We start from the raw sequence: 18,232 nt of genomic DNA on the forward strand, positions 1-18,232 counted from the left end.
AATACATTTTAGCATGAACATCCACTACAGTGACTCCTCCATAATCCTCACTGTGATGGAAGGCGAAAAAGAGTCCAATCTCTTCTCTTCTTTGTTCTCCCGCAGTCGGGGGCCTCGAGCCTTCCGTTGGTGGGACGATCTTGACTCCCTTAGCTGGCGGCGTTTGGGTCCTCTGCATCGGGGCGATCAAGCTCCTGCATTCTCAGCTCCCCCGTGCCGGGCGATAAGACCCGGGTCGGGGCTGGTCGAAATCTTCTACAATTTGGAGCTTCCCGACATTGGTCTCTACCCGAGACTGCGAGCTCCTCCATGTTGAAGTCCATCCCAGGCAAGGAGTCGCACGCTCTGATGGTAAGTCCACGGCCCCGCGGTGGGGCTCAAAGTCAGTCCTGAGCAAGGCCGCCAGCTCCATGATGTTAGGCCGTAGAGCGACCGGAGATACGATCCGGAAAACAATCGCATCTCCGGCAAGGTAAGAGATTGAAAAACAGTTTTTCCCTCCCCCAACAGACCAAACGGCGAGATCTCATAGAAACATAGAAAATAGGTGCAGGAGTAGGCCATTCAGCCCTTCAAGCCAGCACCGCCTTTCAATATGAACATGGCTGATCATCCTAAATCAGTACCCACGTTCCTGCTTTCTCCCCATATCCCTTGCTTCCGTTAGCCCTAAGAGCCACATCCAACTCTCCCTTGAAAACATCCAGTTCTGTGGCAGAGAATTCCAGAGATTCACAACTCTCTGGGTGAAAAAAAAAATTCCTCATCTCATTCCTAAATCGCCTACCCTTATTCTTAAACTGTGTGGCCCCTGGTTCTGGACTCCCCCAACACCGGGAACATTTTTCCTGCATCTGGCCTGTCCAATCCCTCAAGAGTTTAATGTTTCTATAAGATCCCCTCTCATCCTTCTTAATTCCAGTGAATACAAGCCCAGTCGACCCATTCTTTCATCATATATCAGTCCCGCCATAACTCCACATTTTATCTCACTATCTCCGTCTACATTTTATCTCTGTACCACCCACTCCCCTGACATCAGTCTGAAGAAAGGTCTCGACCCGAAACGTCTCCCATTCCTTCTCTCCAGAGATGCTGCCTGACCCGCTGAGTTTCTACAGCATTTTCTGTCTATCAGAATCAAGCTGTCCACAGTGTGCAGATACAGGATAAAGGGAGTAAAGTTTAGTGCAAGATAAAGCCCAGTGATGTCCCACGAAAGATAGTCTGAGGGTCTCCAATGAGATAGATGGTGGATAGACACAAAATGATGGAGTAACTAAGGTCAGGCAGCATCTCTGGAAAAAGAAATACATGTTTGGGACAAAGACCCATCATTTATTTATTTGCCTCTGTACTCCACAATTTGAGATTTGTAATAGAAAAAAATCACATGTGGTTAAAGTGCACATTGTCCGATTTTATTAAAGGGTATTTTTTATACATTTTGGTTTCACCATGTAGAAATTACAGCCGTGTATATACATGGTCCCCCCATTTCAGGGCACCATAATGTTTGGGACGCATGGCTTCACAGGTCTTTGGAATTGCTCAGGTGTGTTTAATTGCCTCCTTAATGCAGGTATAAGGGAGCTCTCAGCACCTAGTCTTTCCTCCAGTCTTTCCATCACCATTGGAAACTTTCACTGCTGTTTATCAACCTGAGGACCAAAGTTGTGCCAATGAAAGTCAAAGAAGCCATTATGAGACTGAGAAATAAGAATAAAACTGTTAGAGATATCAGCCAAACCTTAGGCTTATCAAAATCAACTGTTTGGAACATCATTAAGAAAGAGAGCATTGGTGAGCTTACTAATTGCAAAGGGACTGGCAGGCCAAGGAAGACCTCCACAGCTGATGACAGAAGAATTCTCTCTACAATAAAGAAAAATCCCCAAACACCTGTCCGACAGATCAGAAACACTCTTCAGGAGTCAGGTGTGGATTTGTCAATGACCACTGTCCGCAGAAGACTTCATGAACAGAAATACAGAGGTTACACTGCAAGATGCAAACCACTGGTTAGCTGCAAAAACAGGATGGCCAGGTTACAGTTTGCCAAGAAGTACTTAAAAGAGTTCTGGAAAAAAGGTCTTGTGGATAGATGAGACGAAGATTAACTTATATCAGAGTGATGGGTAGAGCAAAGTATGGAAGAGAGAAGGAACTGCCCAACATCCAAAGCATACCACCTCATCTGTGAAACACGGTGGTGAGGGTGTTATGGCCTGGGCATGTATGGCTGCTGAAGGTACTGGCTCACTTATCTTCATTGATGATACAACTGCTGATGGTAGTAGCACAATGAATTCTGAAGTGTGTAGACACATCCTATCTGCTCAAGTCCAAACAAATGCCTCAAAACTCATTGGCCGGCGGTTCATTCTACAGCAAGACAATGATCCCAAACACACTTCTAAAGCAACAAAGGAGTTTTTCAAAGCTAAAAAGTGGTCAATTCTTGAGTGGCCAAGTCGATCACCCGATCTGAACCCAATGGACCATGTCTTTGATATGCTGAAGAGAAAACTGAAGGGGATTAGCCCCCAAAACAAGCATAAGCTAAAGATGGCTGCAATACCGGCCTGGCAGAGCATCACCAAAGACACCCAGCAACTGGTGATGTCCATGAATCACAGACTTCAAGCAGTCACTACATGCAAAGGATATGCAACAAAATACTAAACATGACTACTTTCATTTACATGACATTGCTGTGTCCCAAACATTGTGGTGCCCTGAAATGGGGGGACTATGTATAAACACTGCTGTAATTTCTACATGGTGAATCCAAAATGTATAAAAATGGCCTTTATTAAAATCTGACAAATTGCACTTTAACCACGTGTGATTTTTTTCTTTTTCTATTACAAATCTCAAATTGTGGAGTAAGAGGCAAATAAATAAATGATGGGTCTTTGTCCCAAACATTGTGGAGGGCTCTGTAGGTGATGGTCAGAACCCTTCTTCAGTCAATGGTAGTTCAGGGCCGATCTCGAGTTGGCGATAGGACGGTTCAGTTTCCTGATGATAGGCGGTACCGGTGGCGCAGCGGTAGAGTTGCTGCCTTACAGCGAATGCAGCGCCGGAGACCCGGGTTCCATCCCGACTACGGATGCTGTCTGTACGGAGTTTGTACGTTCTCCCTGTGACCGGCGTGGGTTTTCTCCGAGATCTTCGGTTTCATCCCACACTCCAAAGGCGTGCAGGTTAATTGGCTTGGTAAATGTAAAAAAGTGTCCCTCGTGGGTGTTGGATAGTGTTAATGTGCAGGGATCACTGGTCGGTGCGGACCCGGTGGGCCGAAAGAGCCTGTTTCCACGCTGTATCTCTAAACTATCATATGTTGAAAGACTGGAGCGACTAGGCTTGTATACACTGGAATTTAGAAGGATGAGAGGGGATCTTATCGAAACGTATACGATTATTAAGGGGTTGGACACGTTAGAGGCAGGGAACATGTTCCCAATGTTGGGGGAGTCCAGAACCGGGGGCCACAGTTTAAGAATAAGGGGTAGGCCATTTAGAACGGAGATGAGGAAAAACTTTTTCAGTCAGAGAGTTGTGAATCTGGAATTCTCTGCCTCAGAAGGCAGTGGAGGCCAATTCTCTGAATGCATTCAAGAGAGAGCTAGATAGAGCTCTTAAGGATAGGGGAGTCAGGGGGTATGGGGAGAAGGCAGGAACGGGGTACTGATTGAGAATGATCAGCCATGATCACATTGAATGGCAGTGCTGGCTCGAAGGGCCGAATAGCCTATTCCTGCACCTATTGTCTATTGTCTAACTAAACTAAACTAGACAGCTGGGAAGAACCTGTCCCTGAATCTGAAGGCTTGCATTTTTGCACTTCTGTACCGCTTGCCTTTTGGGAGAGGGGAGAAGACGGAGTGGCCGGGTTGAGATTTGTCCATGATTATGCTGGTGGCCTTGCCGAGGCAGGGTGAGGTGTAGACTATGGCTGCAAAGGTAGATTAACATGTGTACTTCTACTATAACGCCATGGTTGTGTTCAGAAAAATCTTGCTATACATGTCAGCTATGTGGCTCAGAGTTTCCATCTGAGGATTCAGAGTTCAAGTCCCTGTTCAGACATTCAGGCACTGATTTTCAATCACAAAGGGTAGCACAAAGTCAATGGGTCGACCGGGCTTGAAATGGGTCAACTGGGCTTGTATCTTTTAGATTTAGATTTAGAGATACAGCGCGGAAACAGGCTCTTCGGCCCACCGAGTCCACGCCGCCCAGCGATCCCCGCACATTAACACTATCCTACACACACACACTAGGGACATTTTTTACATTTACACAGTCAATTATCCTACATACCTGTACGTCTTTGGAGTGTGGGAGGAAACCGAAGATCTCGGAGAAAACCCACGCAGGTCACGGGGAGAACGTACAAACTCCGTACAGACGGCACCCGTAGTCAGGATCGAACCTGAGTCTCCGGCGCTGCATTCGCTGTAAGGCAGCAACTCTACCGCTGCGCCACCGTGCCACAGGAATTTAGAAGGATGAGAGGGGATCTTATAGAAACGTATAAAATTATAAAAGGACTGGACAAGCTGGATGCAGGAAAAATGTTCCCAATGTTGGGGGAGTCCAGAACCAGCGGCCACAGAGTCTCAGATTAAAGGAGAGGGCATTTAAAACCGAGGTGAGAAAAAACTTTTTCACCCAGAGAGTTGTGAATTTGTGGAATTCTCCGCACAGAAGGCAGTTCACTGGATGAATTTAAGACAGAGTTAGATAGAGCTCTAGAGGCTAGTGGAATCAAAGGATATGGGGAGAAGGCAGGCACGGGTTACTGATTGTGGATGATCAGCCATGATCACAATGAATGGCGGTGCTGGCTTGAAAGGCCAAATGGCCTACTCCTGCATCTATTTTCTATGTTTAACATAAAAAATTCTTTAAGGATTGGACAAGCTAGATGCAGGAAAAATGTTCCCGATGTTGGGGGGAGTCCAGAACCAGGGGTCACAAATCCCTCTCTCTCTATCCCTCCCCCCTTTATCTCTCCACATCTCCGTCTGTCTCTCTCGTTTCCCTTATCCCTAACCAGCCTGAAGAAGGGTCTTGACCCGAAACGTCACCCATTCCTTCACTCCAGAGATGCTGCCTGTCCCACTGAGATACTCCAGCATTTTGTGTCTACCTGCAAAAAGGTAACAATAGAACCTGGGTTTCTTCAGGAAACGGGCCTTCCCCTCCTCCATTATAGATGAGGCTCTCACTAGGGTCTCTTCTACATCCCGCTGCTCCGCTCTTGTTCCCCCTCCCCCCACTCGCAACAAGGACAGAATCCCCCTCGTTCTCACCTTCCACCCCACCAGCCAGCGGATCCAACGAATCATCCACCAACATTTCCGTCACCTACAACGGGACCCCACCACTGGCCATATCTTCCCATCCCCTCCCCTCTCTGCGTTCCGCAGAGACTGTTCCCTCCGCAACTCCCTGGTCCATTCGTCCCTTCCTACCCAAACCACCCCAACCCCGGGCACTTTCCCCTGCAACCGCACGAGATGCAACACCTGTCCCTTTACCTCCCCCCTCAACTCCATCCAAGGACCCAAACAGTCTTTCCAGGTGAGACAAAGATTCACCTGCACCTCCTGCAACCTCATCTATTGCATCCGCTGCTCTAGATGTCAACTTATTTACATCGGCGAAACCAAGCGCAGGCTCGGCGATCGCTTCGCTGAACACCTGCGCTCGGTCTACATTAATCAAACTGATCTCCCGGTGGCCAAGCACTTCAACTCCCCCTCCCATTCCCAGTCTGACCTTTCTGTCATGGGCCTCCTCCAGTGCCATAGTGAGGCCCACCGGAAATTGGAGGAACAGCACCTCATATTTCGCCTGGGCAGTTTGCAGCCCAGTGGTATGAACATGGACTTCTCCAACTTTAGATAGTTCCTCTGTCCCTCTCTTCCCCTCCTCCTTCCCAGATCTCCCTCTATCTTCCTGTCTCCACCTATATCCTTCCTTTGTCCCGCTCCCCTGACATCAGTCGGAAGAAGGGTCTCGACCCGAAACGTCACCCATTCCTTCTCTCCCGAGATGCTGCCTGACCTGCTGAGTTACTCCAGCATTTTGTGAATAAAAACCTTCGATTTGTACCAGCATCTGCTGTTATCTTCTTATATTATAATAGAACCTGGGTCTCTGGCATCGCAGCGTCAAGGGGGAATGAAGCAAACCCTGCCCAGCACTCACCTTGACGAACTGTTTGAGCTTGGAGCTCGGGTCCCTGGAGGAGGTGATCATGATCTTTGGATCTTCCACTCCTGCCCACTTGTACTCATCGTCCATCTGGCTGCTGACCCCTGTGAAGAGAGCGCTGCCTGGATTAGAGGCTCCAGCTACACGGAGACGTTAGAGAGGGTGCAGAGGAGGTTTACCAGAACGCTGCCTGGATTAGAGGGTTCCAGCAGCAGGGAGAGGTTGCAGTGGGAGCATAGAAACATAGAAAAATAGAAACATAAAAAATAGGTGCAGGAGGCCATTTGGCCCTTCGAGCCAGCACCGCCATTCATTGTGATCATGGCTGATCATCCACAATCAATACCCCTTGCCTGCCTTTTCCCCATATCCCCTGATTCCGCTAGCCCCATGAGGTCCATCTAACTCTCTTTTAAATTCATCCAGTGAATTGGCCACCACTGCCTTCTGTGGCAGAGAATTCCGCACATTCACAACTCTCTGGGTGAAAAGGTTTTTACTCACCTCAGTTTTAAATAGCCTCCCCTTTATTCTTAGACTGCGTGGCCCCTGGTTCTGGATCCTCCCAACATTGGGAACATCTTTCCTGCATCTAGCTTGTCTAGTCAATAGACAATAGGTGCAGGAGTAGGCCATTCGGCCCTTCGAGGCAGCACCACTATTCAATGTGATCATGGCTGATCATTCTCAATCAGTACCCCGTTCCTGCCTTCTCCCCATATCCCCTGACTCCGCTATCCTTAAGAGCTCTATCTAGCTCTCTCTTTAATGCATTCAGAGAATTGGCCTCCACTACCTTCTGAGGCAGAGAATTCCACAGATTTACAACTCTCTGACTGAAAAAGTTTTTCCTCATCTCCGTTCTAAATGGCCTACCCCTTATTCTTAAACTGTGGCCCCTGGTTCTGGACTCCCCCAATATTGGGAACACCTTTCCTGCATCTAGCTTGTCCAGTCCTTTTATAATTTTATACGTTTCTATAAGATCCCCTCTCATCCTTCTGAATTCCAGTGGATACAAGCCCTGTCTTTCCAATCTTTCCTCATATGACAGTCCCGCATCCTGGGGATTAACCTCATGAACCTACGCTGCACTGCCTCAATAGCAAGGATGTCCTTCCTTAAATTAGGAGACCAAACCTGCACACAATACCCCAGGTGTGGTTTCACCAGGGCCCTATACAACTGCAGAAGGACCTCTTTACTATACTCAAATCCTCTCATTACATCCCCGTCTATATCTTTCGTTTCCCCTTTCCCTAACTAGCTTGAAGAAGGGTCTTGACCCGAAACATCACCCATTCCTTCTCTCGAGAGATGCTGCCTGTCCTGCTGAGTTACTCCACCTTTTCATAGCGAGAGGATTTGAGTAGAGGGGCAAGGAGGTTCTTCTGTAGTTGGACAGGGGCCTGGTGAGACCACACCTGGAGTATTGTGTGCAGTTTTGGTCTCCTAATTTGAGGAAGGACATTTTTGCTATTGAGGGAGTGCAGAGTTGGTTCATCAGGTTTCCCCGCCCCCCCCCCCCCGATGGCAGGACTGTCATATGATGAAAGAATGGATCGACTGGGCTTATATTCACTGGAATTTAGAAGGATGAGAGGGGATCTTATAGAAACATCCAGAATTCTTAAGGGATTGAAAAGGATAGATGCAGGTAAAAATTTCCCAATGTTGGGGGAGTCCAGAACCAGGGATCACAGTTTAAAAATAAGCGGGAGGCTATTTAGGACTGAGATGAGGAAGAACTGTTTCACCCAGAGTTGCGAATCCGTGGAATTCTCTGCCACAGAGGGCAGTGGAGGCCAATTCACTGGATGTTTTGAAGAGTGAGTTGGACATAGCTTTTAGGGCTCACGGAATGAAGGGATATGGGGAGAAAGCAGGAAAGGGGTACTGATTCTGGATGATCAGCCATGATCATATTGAATGGCGGTGTTGGCTGGAAGGGCCGAATAGCCTATCCCTGCACCTATTTTCTATGTTTGTATGTTTTCATAGTTATAGAGTGATACAGTGTGGAACCGGGCACTTCGGCCCAACTTGCCCACATTGGCCAACATTTCCCAGCTACACTAGTCCCACCTGCCCACGTTTGGTCCATGTACCTCTCTAACTGTTTCTTAAACGATGGGATAGTCCCAGCCTCAACTACCTCCTCTGGCAGCTTGTTTCATACACCCACCACCCTTTGTGTGAAAATGTTACCCCTCAGATACCTATTAAATCTTTTCCCCTTCACCTTGAACCCATGTCCTCTGGTCCTCGAATCCCCTACTCTGGGCAAGAGACTCTGTGCATCTACCCGGTCTATTCCTCTCATGATTTTATACACCTCACATAAGATCACCCCTCATCTTCATAGAGACCCAGCCTACTCAACCTCTCCCTATAGCTCACACCCTCTAGTCCTGGCAACATCCTCATAAATCTTCTCTGAACCCTTTCAAGCTTGATAATATTTTTCTGAAAACATGGTGCCAAGAACTGAACACAATACTCTAAATGCGGTCTCACCAACGTCTTATACAACTGCAACAAGACCTCCCAGCTTCTGTACTCCATACTCTGACTGATAAAGGCCAATGTTCCAAAAGCCTTTTTGACCACCTTATCTACCTGCGACTCGACCTTCAAGGAACCATGTACCTGCACTCCTAGATCCCTCTGCTCTACAACACTCCCCAGAGCCCAACCATTCACTTTGTAGGTCCTGCCCTTGTTAGACGTCCCAAAATGCAACACCTTTTTTGCGCTCGTCAATTGTTAACCTACTCGTTCCTGGGATCATCCATTCGTCACCCCGGTCAGAAGGGAACTTGACCTCACATTCTCCTCCTGAACTCCAATGGGATCCCACTACTGGCACAACATATAATCCTCCAACATTTTCGCCACCACCAACGGGATCCCACTGCTGGCCACATCTTCCCATCTCCAGCCCTTTCTGCTTTCCACAGAGACCGTTCCCTTTCCGGAACTCCCTGGCCCACTCGTCCCTTCCCACCCAAACCAGCCCCTCCCCAGGTACCTTCCCCTGCAACCGCAGGAGATGCAACACCTGTCCCTTTACCTCCCCCCTTGACTCCATCCAAGGACCGCTACAGTCTTTCCAGGTGAGGCAGACATTCACCTGCACCTCCTCCAACCTCGTCTACTGTATCCGCTGTTCCAGGTACCAACTTCTCTACATCGGCAAGACCAAGCACAGGCTCGGCGATCCTTTCGCTGAACACCTCTGCTCAGTCCGTCTTAACCTCCCCGATCTCCCAATTGCTCAGCACTTTGACTACCCTCCCCATTCCCAATCTGACCTTTCTGTCCTGGGCCTCCTCCGTTGTCAGACTGAGGCCCAGCACAAATTGGAGGAACAGCACCTCATATTTCGCTTGGGCAGTTTACACCCCAGCTGTGTGAACATTGACTTCTCTAACTTCAGATAGTCCTTGCTTTCCCTCTCTCTCCATCCCCTCCCCCTACCCAGTTCTCCCACTAGTCTTCCTGTCTCTGACTACATTCACTCTTTGTCCCGCCCACTCCCGACATCAGTCTGAAGAAGGGTCTCGACCCGAAACGTCACCCATTCCTTCTCTCCCGAGATGCTGCCTGACCCGCTGAGTTACTCCAGCATTTTGTGTCTACCTTTGATGTAAACCAGCGTCTGTATTTTTTTTCCTCACCTTCTCCTCCTTGGTCATCGTATTCAATCGCCATCTGCAGCTCCAATGCCTCCCTCCGCAGTTCCGTGGGAATCAGTTTGTTGTCTGCAACAGAGAGAGGAAAACACAACGTCACCATTTGAGAGTAAACATCATAAATCTCCGTTGCCTCCTGAACTGGTAGATGTGCAGGCATAGAAACATAGAAAATAGGCGCAAGAGGCCATTCGGCCCTTCCAGCCAGCACCGCCATTCACTGTGATCATGGCTGATCATCCACAATCAGTAACCCGTGCCTGCCTTCTCCCCATATCATAGAAACATAGAAACATAGAAAATAGGTGCAGGAGTAGGCCATTCGGCCCTTCGAGCCTCCACCGCCATTCAATATGATCACGGCTGATCATCCAGCTCAGTAACCTGTACCTGCCTTCTCTCCATACCCCCTGATCCCTATAGCCACAAGGGCCACATCTAACTCCCTCTTAAATATAGCCAATGAACTGGCCTCAACTACCTTCTGTGGCAGAGAATTCCACAGACTCACCACTCTCTGTGTGAAGAAATGTTTTCTCATCCCGGTCCTAAAAGACTTCCCCCTTATCCTTAAGCTGTGACCACTGGTTCTGGACTCCCCCAACATCGGGAACAATCTTCCCGCATCTAGCCTCTCCAACCCCTTAAGAATCTTATATGTTTCTATAAGATCCCCCCTCAGTCTTCCAAATTCCAGTGAGTACAAGCCTAGTCTATCCAGTCTTTCTTCATATGAAAGTCCCGCCATCCCAGGGATCAATCTGGTGAACCTTCTCTGTACTCCCTCTAAGGCAAAAACGTCTTTCCTCAGATTAGGAGACCAAAACTGCACACAATACTCCAGGTGCGGTCTCACCAATGTCCTGTACAACTGCAGTAGAACCTCCCTTGATTCCACTAGCTCCTGGAGCTCTATCTAACTCTCTTTTAAATTCATCCAGTGAATTGGCCTCCACTGCCCTCTGTGGCAGAGAATTCCACAAATTCACAACTCTCTAGGTGAAAAGGTTTTTACTCACCTCAGTTTTAAATAGCCTCCCCTTTATTCTTAGACTGCATGGCCCCTGATTCTGGACTCCCCCAATATCTATCCTGCATCAAGCTTGTCCAGTGCTTTTATAATTTTATACGTTTCTATAAGATCCCCTCTCATCCTTCTGAATTCCAGTGGATACAAGCCCTGTCTTTCCAATCTTTCCTCATATGACAGTCCCACCATCCTGGGGATTAACCTCATGAACCTACGCTGCACTGCCTCAATAGCAAGGATGTCCTTCCTCAAATTAGGAGACCAAAACTGGACCTTTACTCGCTGGAGTTTAGAAGGGGTTGAGGGGGACCTCATTGAAGCTTACAGAATAGTGAAAGGCAGAGACAGAGTGACAATAGACAATAGGTGTAGGAGGAGGCCATTCGGCCCTTCGACCCAGCACCATCATTCAATGTGATCATGGCTGATCATTCTCAATCAGTACCCCGTTCCTGCCTTCTCCCTATACCCCCTGACTCTGCTATCCTTAAGAGCTCTATCTAGCTCTCTCTTGAATGCATTCAGAGAATTGGCCTCCACTGCCTTCTGAGGCAGAGAATTCCACAGATTCACAACTCTCTGACTGTTTTCCTCAACTCAGTTGTAAATGGCCTACCCCTTATTCTTAAACAGTGGCCCCTTGTTCTGGACTCCCCCAACATTGGGAACATGTTTCCTGCCTCTAAAGCGTCCAACCCCTTAATAACCTTATATTTCGATAAGATCCCCTCTCATCCTCCTAAATTCCAGTGTATACAAGCCTAGTCACTCCAGTCTTTCAACATATGACAGTCCCGCCATTCCGGGAATTAACCTAGTAAATCTACGCTGCACGCCCTCAACAGCAAGAATATCCTTCCTCAAATTTGGAGACCAGAACTGCACACAGTATTACAGGTGCGGTCTCAATAGGGCCCTGTGCAACTGCAGAAGGACCTCTTTGCTCCTATACTCAACTCCTCTTGTTATGAAGGCCAACATTCCATTGGCTTTCTTCACTGCCTGCTGTACCTGCATGCTTCCTTTCAGTGACTGATGCACTAGGACACCCAGATCTCGTTGTACATCCCCTTTTCCTAACTTGACACCATTCAGATAATACTCTGCCTTCCTATTCTTACCACCAAAGTGGATAACCTCACACTTATCCACATTAAACTGCATCTGCCATGCATCCGCCCACTCCAGTGGATGTGGAAAGGATGCTTCCAATGGTGGGAGAGTCTAGGACCAGAGATCATCGCCTCACAATTAAAGTGTGCTCTTTTGGAAAGGAGATGAGGAGGAACCTCTTTAACCAGAGAGTAGTTCATCTGTGGAACTCATTGCCACAGATGGCTGTGTCGGCTGTCAGTGGATATTTTTAAGGCAGAGGTCGAAAAATTCTTGATTAGAATGGGTGTCAGGGGTTATGGGAAGGCAGGAAAATGGGATTGGGCGCAGACCTTGAGGAAGGATATTCTTCCTATTGAAGGAGTGCAGCGTAGGTTCACGAGGTTAATTCCCGGAATGGCGGGACTGTCGTACATTGAAAGGCTGGAGCGACTGGGCTTGTATACTCTGGAATTTAGAAGGATGAGAGGGGATCTTATTGAAACATATAAGATCATTAAGATAGAAGATCATTTCTGACCTTTCTGTCATGGGCCTCCTCCAGTGCCATAGTGAGGCCCACTGGAAATTGGAGGAACAGCACCTCATATTTCGCCTGGGCAGTTTGCAGCCCAGTGGTATGAACATCGACTTCTCCAACTTTAGATAGTTCCTCTGTCCCTCCCGTCCCCTCCTCCTTTCCAGATCTCCCTCTATCTTCCTGTCTCCACCTATATCCTTCCTTTGTACCGCCTCCCTGACATCAGTCTGAAGAAGGGTCTCGACCCGAAATGTCACCCATTCCTTCTCTCCTGAGATGCTGCCTGACCTGCTGAGTTACTCCAGCATTTTGTGAATAAAAACCTTCGATTTGTACCAGCATTTGCAGATATCTTCTTATAAGATCATTAAGGGGGTGGACACGCTAGAGGCAGGAAACATGTTCCCGATGTTGGGGAGTCCCGAACTAGGGGCCACAGTTTAAGAATAAGGGGTAGGCCATTTAGAACGGAGAGGAAGAACTTTTTCACTCAGAGAGTTGTGAAGCTGTGGAATTCTCTGCCTCAGAAGGCAGTGGAGGCCAATTCTCTCAATGTTTTCAAGAGAGAGTTAGATAGAGCTCTTAATGACAGCAGAGTCAGGGGATATGGGGTGAAGGCAGGAACGGGGTACTGATTGTGCATGATCAGCCATGATCACAGTGAATGGCGGTGCTGGCTCTAAGGGCCGAATGGCCTACTCCTGCACCTATTGTCTATTGAGATTGAGACTCTGCCATGATTGAATGGCAGAGTGGACAAGCCTAATTCTATTCCGAAAGCTTGTGTGAACCTTCGACAGGTGTACAGTAAAGAGCACATTGGCTGGTTGCATCACGGCAACTTGACGTTCAGGAGCGGAAAAGACTGCAAAAAATTGTGAACACTGCCCAGTCCATCACCGGCTCTGACCTTCCCACCATCGAAGGGATTTATCTGAGTCGCTGCCTCAAAAAGGCAGCCAGCATCATCAGAGACCCACACCACCCTGGCCACACACTCATTTCACGCCCTGCCATCGGGAAGAAGGTACAGGAGCCTGAAAACTGTAACGTCCAGGTTCAGGAACAGCTTCTTTCCTACAGCCATCAGGCTATTAAACACTACAACCTCAAACAAGCCCTGAACTGCAATAGACTATTATTATTATTATTTAGTTTATAGTTTTAGAGATACAATAGACAATGGACAATAGGTGCAGGAGTAGGCCATTCGGCCCTTCGAGCCAGCACCGCCATTCAATGTGATCATGGCTGATCATTCTCAATCAGTACCCCGTTCCTGCCTTCTCCCCGTACCCCCTGACTCCGCTATCCTTAAGAGTATCTAGTTCTCTCTTGAATGCGTTCAGAGAATTGACCTCCACTGCCTTCTGAGGCAGAGAATTCCACAGATTTACAACTCTCTGACTGAAAAAGTTTTTTCCTCATATCCGTTCTAAATGGCCTACCCCTTATTCTTAAACTGTGGCCCCTGGGTCTGGACTCCCCCAACATTGGGAACATGTTTCCTGCCTCTAACGTGTCCAACCCCTTAATAATCTTATATGTTTCGATAAGATTCCCTCTCATCCTTCTAAATTCCAGTGTATACAAGCTTAGCCGCTCCAGTCTTTCAACATACGACAGTCCCGCCATTCCGGGAATTAGCCTAGTAAACCTACGCTGCACGCCCTCAATAGCAAGAATATCCTTCCTCAAATTTGGAGTCCGTGCGGAAACAGGCCCTTTCGGCCCACCGGGTCCGCGCCGACCAGCGATCCTGGCACATTAACACTATCCTTCACCCACTAGGGGCAATTATTACAATTTTCCAAGGCAATCAACCTACAAACCTGCACGTCTTTGGAGTGTGGGAGGAAACCGAAGATCTCGGAGAAAACCCACGCAGGTCACGGGGAGAACGTACAAACGCCGTACAGACAGCAGCCGTAGTCGGGATCGAACCCGGGTCTCCGGCGCTGCATTCGCTGTCAGGCAGCAACTCTACCGCTGCGGCACCGTGCCGTCTCAGAGGTTATGGGGAGAAGGCAGGAAAATGGGATTCGGGGGGCAGAGATCAGCCATGACTGAAGGCCAGAGTGGGCTCGATGGGCCGAACGGCCTAATTCTACCCCTATAACTTGTGCGAACCTGAGGGGTAACCTTTTTCTAAAATTAAAATGAAGAGCACAGGAGGTAGCTGGGACATTGTTGGCCGGTGTGGGCGAGTTGGGCTTCGAAGGGCCTGTTTCCACACTGTATCACTCTATGACTCTGTGAACTGACCGTCCAGGGCAGATCTCAGCTTGAGTTTCTTCTCCTCGATGGAGCGTAGCTGGTCCTCCTGGGCTTTGCGGTACAGGTACTCCCTCCGCTGTCGGGCCTGTCGACGCAACTGAACAGGGCGAGAGAATCGTAGAGTCACACAGCGTTGAAATGGGCACTTTGGCCCAACTTGCCCCCACCGACCAACACGCCCCAACTACACCAGCCCCTCCTGCCCGCGTTTGGCCCATATCCCTCCAAGCCCGTCCTATCCATGTACCTGCCCAAACGTTGGGACAGTTCCTGCCTCAACTACCTCCTCCGGCAGCTTCCTGCAGACACCCACCACCCTCTGTGTGGAAAAGATACCCCTCAGATTCCTATTAAATCTTTTCCTATTCCGATCTGAATGTTTAGTTTAGTGATTCAGCGCAGAAACAGGAAACCCGTCTCTCTCATCCCTCTCTGCCCACCCTCTTCCTCATCTCCTCTCCTTCTCCCTGATCCCCTCTCACTCCTGCTCCCTCCCACCCTCATCTCCTGTTCCCCCTCCATGATCCCCTCTCTCCCACGCTCCCTCCCTCATCTCCTGTTCCCCCTCCCTGATCCCATCACCCCTGCTCCCCCTCATCTCCTCTCGCCCTTCCCGATCCCCTCGCTCCCACGCTCCCTCCCTCTCTCCTGTTCCCCCTCCATGATCCCCTCACCCTCACTCCCACCCTCATCTACTGTCCTCCATCCCTCATCTCTTCTCCCTCCTTCCTCCATCATCCCCGCCCCATCCCTGATCCCCTCACCCCCGCTCCCTCCCACTTATCTCCACTTCCCCCTCTCCCCATCCCTCTCCTCTTCCTCCCTCCCTCATCCCCTCTCCCCACCCCCCTCAATCTCTCCTCGCTCCCTCCCTCCCTCATCTCCTCTTCTCCCCTCGCTCCCTCATCCTCTCCTCCGCCATCTCTCCCTCTCCTCACCGTTTCCAGCTCCAGCCTCCCCCTCTCCCCTCATTCCTCCTCGCGCTCCCCCTCTCTCTCCTCCCTCATCTGTCCCCCCCTCCCTCATCCCCGCCCCCTCCTCTGTCTCCCCCTCCCTCATCCCCGCCCCCTCCTCTGTCTCCCCCTCTCTTCACTATGTTTCCCCCTCCAGGCTCCCTCTCTCCCCCTCTCATTCTCTCTCTATATCCCTCTCCCTCTCTATCCCCTCTCTCTCTCTCTCCCCCTCTCTCTCTCTCTCTCTCCCTCTCTCTCTCTCCCTCTCTCTCCCTCTCTCTCTGTCTCTCCCTCCCCCTCTCTCTCCCCCCTCTCCCTCTCTGTCTCTCTCTCACCCCCTCTCTCTATCCCCTCTCTCTCTCTCTCCCCTCTCTCTCTCTCTCCCCCCTCTCTCTCTCCCGCTCTCTCTGTCTCTCTCTCACCCCCTCTCCCTCTGTATCTCTCACCTTCTTCTCTCTCTCTCTCTCTCTCTCTCTCTCTCTCTCTCTCTCTCTCTCTCACCCTCTCTGTCTCTCTCTGTCTCTGTCTCTGTCTGTCTCTCTCTCTGTCTGTCTGTCTCTCTCTCTCTCTGTCTGTCTCTCTCTGTCTGTCTCTCTCTCTCTCTCTCTCTCTCTCACCATGTTCCCCGCACGCTGCTCCAAGAGCAGCGCTCCCCCAACGGCCGCCACCGCGCGGTAGGGAGGGGGCCCGGGGAGAGGTTGATTGGTTCTGCCGCACGTCCGTCAGTCCCGAAGGCGGGACAAGACGCGCAGGGAACTCGTCTATTGGTGTGTCATGCACAGAGGCGGGTCTAGATGCGAGAGGAGCCTGTCTATTGGTTGATCAGCACGTCCGTCAGCGTAAGAGGCGTGACCATCATCATAGGCGGAGGCAGGGAGCCCGCCTATTGGTGCAACCCATCTATTGGTCCGTCATGCCCAGAGGCGGGTCAAGCTGGACAAACAACTCGGCTATTGGTTTAAATGCACGTCAGTCACGACTGTAGGCGGGACCGTGGGGGCACAGATGGTGCTGATTGGACCAGTCAGGGTCGGAGGCGCGATCCTACGATTGGTTGGACTACACGTCCGTCACCATCAGAGGCGGGACCTCGTCTAGTGGTTGAACAGGACATCCGTCATGCTGAGAGGCGGGACTAGGTGGACGGACAACTCATCTATTGGTTCAGCAGGACGTCCGTCATGACTGTAGGCGGAACCTTGAGGCTGATTGAATCAGTCAGGACCGGAGGAGAGGTCCTACGGACAGAGTAATGAACGATTGGTTCAACAGCACGTCCGTCACCATCAGAGGCTGGACAAGGTGCGCAGGGAGTCGGTCTATTGGTTCAACAGCACGTCCGTCACGCCCAGAGTCTTGACTGTAGGCGGTACCTTGTGGGCAGAGAAGGCGCTGATTGGACCAGTCAGGGCCGAGATCCTACCGAAAGGGAGCCTGTTTATTGGTTTAACTACACCGTACGTCACAGTCGACGGCGGGGGCCATGTGGGTAGTCGTTGATTGGTTCAGTTAAACGTCCGTCATGACCGAAGGCATGACAAGTTGAGCAGGGAGCCCGTCTATTGCTTCAACAGCAGGTCCGTCATGACTGTAGGCGGAACCTTAAGGTTGATTGGTTCAGTCAGGGCCGGAGGCGGGATCTGAAAGGCAGAGTAATCACCGATTGGCTGAACTACACGTCCGTCATGCCCAGAGGCGGGACAAGGTGCGCAGGGAGACCGTCTATTGGTTCAACAGCAACAGAACAGTGCGCAGGGAGTCTGAAGAAGGTTCTCGATCCGGAACGTCGCCCATTCCTTCTCTCCTGAGAGGCTGCCTGACCTGCTGAGTTACTCCAGCATTTTGTGAATAAATACCTTCGATTTCTACCAGCATCTGCAGTTATTTTCTTAACACGAGCCCGTCTATTGGTTGAACAGCACGTCCATCACGCCCAAAGGCGGGACAAGGTTGACAGACAACTCGTCTATTGGTTCAACTACACGTCCGTCACTATGAGAGGGGTTATAAGGTGTGCAGGGAGCCCGTCGATTGGTTGAATAGCACCTCCGTTAAGCCCTGAAGCGGGACAAGTGTGCAGAGAGCCCGTCTATTGGTTCAACAGCACGTCCGTCATGCTCAGAGGCGGGACAAGGTGGACAAACACATCGTCTATTGGTTCAACTACACGTCCGTCGCCTTCAGAGGCGTGACAAGTTGCACGTCAGTCATGACTGTAGGTGGAACCTTGAGGACAGAGAAGGCGCTGATTGGACCAGCTGAAAGGGAGCTCGATTATTGGTTGAATTGCACGTCAGTCGGGATCTTGGGGGCAGGGAATGCGCCGATTGGTGCAGTCATGGCCGGAGGCGGGACCGCAGCCGGCGAGGAGCTCGCTGATTGGTTCTGGCCGCGACCGTGGGCGGGACGGGAC

The 18,232-nt window shown here is 50.0% G+C and overlaps 1 protein-coding gene across 1 annotated transcript in view; it reads right to left on the reverse strand.

The window, feature by feature from the left end:
• imp4 (IMP U3 small nucleolar ribonucleoprotein 4) overlaps window positions 1-16,511 on the reverse strand; it is a 35,988-nt gene extending 19,477 nt beyond the window's left edge. Inside the window, 4 exon segments of the mRNA XM_078430103.1 lie at window positions 6,226-6,335; window positions 9,912-9,995; window positions 14,855-14,963; window positions 16,437-16,511. Of these exon segments, the coding sequence (XP_078286229.1) occupies window positions 6,226-6,335; window positions 9,912-9,995; window positions 14,855-14,963; window positions 16,437-16,439 (306 nt within the window). The 5' untranslated portion in view covers window positions 16,440-16,511.
• Window positions 16,512-18,232: the final 1,721 nt, after the last annotated feature.

Source organism: Rhinoraja longicauda, chromosome 39 (genome assembly GCF_053455715.1).
Source record: "Rhinoraja longicauda isolate Sanriku21f chromosome 39, sRhiLon1.1, whole genome shotgun sequence".
NCBI lineage: Eukaryota > Metazoa > Chordata > Chondrichthyes > Rajiformes > Arhynchobatidae > Rhinoraja > Rhinoraja longicauda.